This window comes from Carassius carassius, chromosome 20 (assembly GCF_963082965.1).
Source record: "Carassius carassius chromosome 20, fCarCar2.1, whole genome shotgun sequence".
In the NCBI taxonomy this organism is placed as follows: Eukaryota; Metazoa; Chordata; class Actinopteri; order Cypriniformes; family Cyprinidae; genus Carassius; species Carassius carassius.
The window spans coordinates 14,432,663-14,439,590 of record NC_081774.1 but is presented as its reverse complement, the minus strand read 5'-3'; the positions used below and the strand labels follow the sequence as shown (position 1 = coordinate 14,439,590).

Sequence of the window (6,928 nt, the reverse complement as noted above, 5' to 3'; positions counted from 1 at the left end):
AATTCATATAATTAATTTTTTTTATTATTTCAAAGCACAAAAACTAGTAAAAAGTAATTAGTTATATTACAAAATATAAGGGTAAAAAGAAAATCATCCATACAATGAAAAATATTTACCAGTAGCCCTCTTCTATAATCAAGACTCAAAATACCGGAGGACGGTTGTCACTTTATATGGCAGTGATTTTTTTATTATTATTATTATTATCATCATAAAGTCTAATTTAAAGAAAAATATTCCCACCATTTTTGCCCATGAAAAAGACACTTCAGAACCCTTTTGTGCGTAACTTGTAACATAAACTAAAGGTTGGTTAAGTGCTATTTAACCTTTTCAGAGAGACTTGATCAGTAAAACAGCAATATACCACTTATGTAGGCTACAAAGTGACATTACAAAAATATGATTGTGTTGGCCAACAGGAACTGTAGCATAAATCATAGGAACTGGAAGTAGCCTACATAAAAAAAGAAAAAAGAAATGAAATGAACATGGCCAAATATAAAACGCGATAACGGATACTAAATGCCTAATATTTAAATAATATAAACAATTTATATGCGGTTTCTTGTGCTCGAGCAGACAGTCAGTGGTGCTCCACTGCTCCTGCGAGCATCAAAGATCTCCTCCCCTCCTTCACATTCACTCCCATCATGCAACAGCAAACAAAGAGACAGTAACGTTACAGGGAAAAATGGCAGCTAGCTAGAGAAAAGTTTCAAACGCCGAAAATATGCACAATTCAAAACGTCCACAGCTTACGGTGTTACTTTATAGCAAAACGCGGTCATAAAGTGGCCATTATTTCTCTTCTCTATAGAAATTGAGCTCGTTTCTGCGCTGTTTTTGTAAATGCAGGTTATCAGCTAGCCACGAAGTAATAATGTCTCCCAATTTGATTTCATAGCTCTGCGGACACTGATATGAAAGCTGCTGTTAGTTGACAGTGTACTCAAGCCACCCCAGGTAATGTATAGTTAATATTTGTATGTGAATGTTGATGGTTAGCGCTGTAGGATTAGACAGAAGTGTTGTTTGTACAGGGCCTGTACAGGTTAGCCTGAGTGCTAACTGCTCTTTAAGTTATAGTGTTAGCACGCTCTTATTGATGAATTCAAGGAGTGTTTTGAACTTTGAACTGTATAACATGTTTATAGAATGGTAGATTCATATTTTATGTCGGTTATTGTCTGATGAATTCATAATGTGCACTAGACATGGCAGACAACAATCAGACATAAATATTTAACCTACTGCAATATAATAATGTAATTATTTTGAAATACACTGCACATGTGAATTGATATTCAGCCTTGATAACCCTATACATTTTCCTAGAAAAGTGGTGTTTGGTACCATGTGTTAAGATGAACTTATGCAATATGGTTTTTAGTTACGTTGGGGGTAATCTGGTCTGTACTGTTTATTGAACACAAGTTTTGTTTTTTCATTCTGTAATTCAAAGTGTACATTTCAGCAGCCAATACTCCAGTCTTCAGTGTCACATGGTCCTTCAGAAATTATTCTGATATGCAGATTTGGTGCTCAGCAAACATTTCCTCTTATTATTATCAGTGTGGAAAACTTTTGTGTACTTGATGTTTTTTCAGTTTTTTTTCAGGATCCTTTGATGGATAGAAAGAACAAAACAATAGCATATATACAGTACAGACCAAAAGTTTGGACACACCTTCTCATTCAAAGAGTTTTCTTTATTTTCATGACTATGAAAATTTTAGAGTCACACTGAAGGTATCAAGGGCTATTTGACCAAGAAGGAGAGTGATGGGGTGCTGCGCCAGATGACCTGGCCTCCACAGTCACCGGACCTGAACCCAATCGAGATGGTTTAGGGGTGAGCTGGACCACAGACAGAAGGCAAAAGGGCCAACAAGTGCTAAGCATCTCTCGGGGAACTCCTTCAAGACTGTTGGAAGACCATTTCAGGTGACTACCTCTTGAAACTCATCAAGAGAATGCCAAGAGGGTGCAAAGCAGTAATCAAAGCAAAAGGTGGCTACTTTGAAGAACCTAGAATATGACATATTTTCAGTTGTTTCACACTTTTTTGTTATGTATATAATTCCACATGTGTTAATTCATATTTTTGATGCCTTCAGTGTGAATGTACAATTTTCATAGTCATGAAAATAAAGAAAACTCTTTGAATGAGAAGGTGTGTCCAAACTTTGGGTCTGTACTGTATATATATAGTAACATTGGCTGTGTTTGAAATGGCATAATTGCTTACTGCCCAGTACACAGTGCATACTGCTTATTATTTTTTAAAACAAAAATGTGTGATACAGTATACAATAAACAACGAATGTTTCAGAATAGTGTGCTGCAGTGTCATCACATGACAAACACTGAACATTAAATCAGCACATCTGTGGAGGCTCTTATCTTAGAAATAAATATGCTAACAGTTCTTTTTAACCAGTCTTGTTAAAGAGGCTTCATAGTAATAAACAAGGATATATTGACCAGTTGAACTCGTTTCATAATTGGTGGACTTTACATACTGGACAGAATCAACACTAAGCTGTCTTTAACTGAACAATGATATTTTGGGCAGTGGAAAAAGCAATATATTCTAGTTACAGTAATTGTAAATAATGATAAATTCTGTTTACACAAAAATATCAGCATTTTCTTTAGCAACAGGTGTGTAAATAAAGTTAGGTGGCACTGTGGCAGATGTTAATACTTCATTACTGTAGTACATTATAAAACAATATGCAAAAACATATTGAGTGTGAATTATCTTATATATATATATATATATATATATATATTTATATATTTTATTAGATGAATGCCATGCCACTTTATTGGGACAAAAATCTAAGCATACCTAATAACACTGTATTATTAATGAGGCATTTTATTTCCACTTTTCAAATATTTACTTTATTTTTTATTGAAAATAAATGCCTTTCTGATCTGGTATGTGATGAGAAAAGGAGAAGCACGAGTTTGACAAATGCCAGACTCAAACTCTGGTCAGTCGCCTCAAAAGCACAAACTCTGCATCATTTACTCACTGCACCAATGATACCGCAGATAAACAGGCGTCTTTTGCAGTGCTGTGTATCGCTGCTAGGCATTAGTGGGCAGAGTTAACGTAAATAGCCTCTGCCAACAAATTCTGTTTGTCCTTATACACTTTGTTTATTTTTAGAGCTGCTTTACAGCGGAATTGATTTCTGTTTGCGTAACTGAAATATGATTTTATTTTTATTTATATATTATTTTAATGCAATATTATTATTATTATTATTTAAAACAATCAGTTCTATATAAAGCGCTGTAGAGATAAAGGTGTCGTCATTTGTCTTGATCGGAAACATGCTGTAGATGTAAATGTAAAGTATAATTTATGTCCTGCTAAACAGCGATAGATTGATGTTTATATGTATACGTACATATACAAGTGTTACATTTATAATTACTATCCCCCGTCTCCAGTTCACTCGTATGTTTGAAGATGAAATGTCACATGGAGCGCGTTGCTTTCTGAGAAACAGTATCCCATGCATTGTCTTCCGATTCATACATCAAATTTCAGCAATGGTAGCAGGTAATAATCCGGGCATTCCATGCATACAGAAAATTAACATACTATTCAAAGTATGCACATAGCATACTGCAATATATTAGGAGTTATATGGTACTATGCCATTCCAAACACCATTTCTGTACTGATTTCAGTGTACTTGTTATATTTAGCAGATTCTGGCAAAAATAGTAGGTCATCCTGGTATTCCATGCATACAGAAAAATTGCATATTATGCACAGAATACATACTGGATACTGCAGAAATAGTAATAGTAGTATGATAGTATGACAATTTTACCATTAATATTGTCTTCACTGTCTCTTTTGATCGAATGAATGCTTCCTTGCTTTTCATTTCCTAAGAAATTTTTTTTTGACAAGGACAAATACATTGGACAATTTAGACCAATCATTGAATGTAGTCCAATAATTATTTAATTATTACCTTGTCGAGAATTGGTATTAAAGGTGGGATATTTTTCAGTCTCTTGACTTGATCACAAATTGAGAAACTTCACAGAATATTTGTCTCACCACTCATGATGAGTTAGTCAAGGTGAAAAGGTGTATAAATTCGTGAAAACCTTAAAATCCTCACTGAATTTTCTGTCTTAAATTGCAAAAGTAACTTGAGTTGTGATTGTTGTTTCATCCTGAATGTAATGAATTTATATATGTAATAACTTTGTTCTAAGTCTGTTAATGTATTTTTCTGTTTTGCAGGTATGGCAGTCGTGGGTTGTATGTGATCAACTATGTGTAAGTGTTCACAATCATCTCCCTTATCCCGAAAACATCACGCATAATCCCCCTTCAAATCATTAAGGGGGATCTTTCAGAATGAAGAAGATCAGTCTGAAAACAATTAGAAAGTCATTTAATATAAAAGGCAAAGAAGAAAATGAATTTGCCGTATCACAGCCGGACCTGTCAGCCAGTTTCTCCGCTGAAGACTCTCTGTTTGGAGGATGCTACAGCAAAGATCTCATCAGTAGCGACCTGGATAACGAGGATGAAAAAAGACCCAAAGTTCGATCTAAGAGCGAGGGTCTCATGGGCACCTTGAAAAGGAGACTTTCAACGAAACAGAAACCAAAGGTCAAGGGTAGTTCTCCATCTGTATGCTCTATAGATGATGACACCTTCTCTTCTTCATCGGCACCCATTACTCTAAGTGACATAAAATCCCAGCGTTCCTCCTGCTCCACATCCGTCCATAGTCATCATTACAGTCCCACCCCGTGGCCTCTTAGACCAGTGAACTCGGAGGATACGTGCATCAAAATGGATGTTAAGGCATTAATGAACTCGTCAGATCCAAGTCCGGCTCTCAGTGGTGAGCGCCAAGACTTCCTTGACCTCCAGAGAGAGTTCAAAGAATCTAGCGATGTGCCAGACCACCATACTGGCGCTCAGAATGGTGATTTGCACCTTGAAATGGATGAACACGTGCCTGTAGTAATTGGTCTCGCAGCTCAGGATTATATTCAATACACAATGCCTTTAGATGATGGACTCTTTCCTGATGACGAAGGTTTGCGCTCTTTTTGCTTAGATGGTACCACACCCATGGACATCGTTCCACAGTCAGAGGGATGCAGATCTCTTCATGCAGATGAGGAACCTATTGACCAGGACCTCCTGTCACCAGACATCTTCATAGAGTCATCATCAGTGAACCAACTCTTTTTAAATACTGCAAATGTCTTGCTGCAGGGCTCCCGACTGGAAGCCCCACTTTCCCCCTTGCTACCTCCGTTGCCCAATAGTTATCTCCAGAGAAGCTTCTCTGGGTTTGGTGGTACACATGCTCAGGTTGCAGAGAGAGTCATGCACCATCTCAACTTTGACCCCAACTCGGCTCCAGGGGTGCAGCGGGTCTACGACGCCGTGCAGAACAACGGACCCATGGTGGTTACTAGTCTCACGGCTGAACTGAAGAAACTAGCCAAACAGGGTTGGTATTGGGGTCCCATTACAAGATGGGAGGCCGAAGAAAAGCTGACGAATCTTCTAGATGGTTCTTTTTTAGTCCGCGACAGCTCCGATGATCGATATCTTCTAAGCTTGAGCTTTCGCTCAAAGGGGAAGACTCTGCACACGCGAATTGAGCACTCGAATGGCAGTTTCAGCTTCTACGAGCAACCTGACATCGAAGGCCACGTGTCAATCGTGGATCTCATTGATAATTCGGTCAAGGATTCAGAGAACGGAGCATTCTGCTATTCCAGATCTCGCTTACCGGGGTCCGTCACCTACCCTGTTAGACTGACCAATCCCGTTTCGAGGTTTATGCAAGTGCGCTCACTGCAGTACTTGTGCCGCTTTGTTATCCGCCAATACACGCGGATAGATCTGATCCAGAAATTGCCTTTACCGAACAAAATGAAAGATTACCTGCAGGAGAAGCACTACTGAATGCAGTAAATCCTCACTTGGTTGCTAGTTGCACTTTTTGGATAATGTAAAGAAGCAGGTTTGGCAAACATTTCAACAGTTTTGTTAGCATTCAATTACGCATATTTCTGAAAGGAATGATGATGTTTCTCAGTCTGGTAGAGTAGGTAATTCAGTGGTTTGTGACAAGATGCAATGCCAGAATGTCGTTTAAAGTGTTTGGATCTCAATGTTGGAGTAATTTTACGCATGTTCTCGTAGTACTGTAGCATTTCATTTTTGTTACAGTCAAAGACAGTCCAGTTTTTTTTCTTCATATCCCACACTATGAAATATCAGCACAAAACTCAAACTAAATTTTTTTAGGATGTTTAAATGTATAGAAGCCTTAATACATGCCGCACATTTGTGAATGCATATATTACATTCCTCCTCACCCTGTTTTTTGAACGCATAGCTATTGTTGTACTAGCCATTGTTATGTCATTATCTTATTCAAAGGGAAAATGTTCTATACAATATGCCAAATGATGTCCTCTCGCCATACATATGATCTTACCCTTCTGTGGAGATAATCTAATAAGCTATATTAGCTGCTCATATTTGTCAGATCATATTCTCACCAACTTTTCTATTTGCATTCTTTAGCACGTAATGGCAAGTTTAGGTGCCTCACTGAAACTCAACTTTGCAGTAGTTAATTAATTAAGGACTGTATGATTTGGTCTTTATAACAGTCATCTTTTAACAGGCATGCAGTTACATTATAAATACATCTGGTCTTTCCCTCCTTGTATTGTTTAAGTGTTCGTTAGTATTGTATATCATTGTTTAAAAAATGAAAGGTTTCCTGTTATGGACTATGTCAATGGTACAGTTTAAAATTATTTCTTTTTGGGAACAGAATTTGCTATGTTGTAACTTGAACTTGTTCTTCAGTTCAAAATAAAAGTTTTCTATGATTAA

The 6,928-nt window shown here is 37.2% G+C and overlaps 1 protein-coding gene across 1 annotated transcript; it reads left to right on the top strand.

Annotated features, from left to right (window-relative positions):
• The first annotated feature begins 640 nt into the window (after window positions 1-640).
• Window positions 641-6,928, top strand: LOC132096430 (suppressor of cytokine signaling 6-like). The gene is made up of 2 exons (XM_059501774.1): window positions 641-969; window positions 4,289-6,928. Exon 2 carries the CDS (start codon window positions 4,406-4,408, stop codon window positions 5,981-5,983), a length of 1,578 nt encoding a protein of 525 aa, XP_059357757.1. The 5' UTR covers window positions 641-969; window positions 4,289-4,405; the 3' UTR covers window positions 5,984-6,928.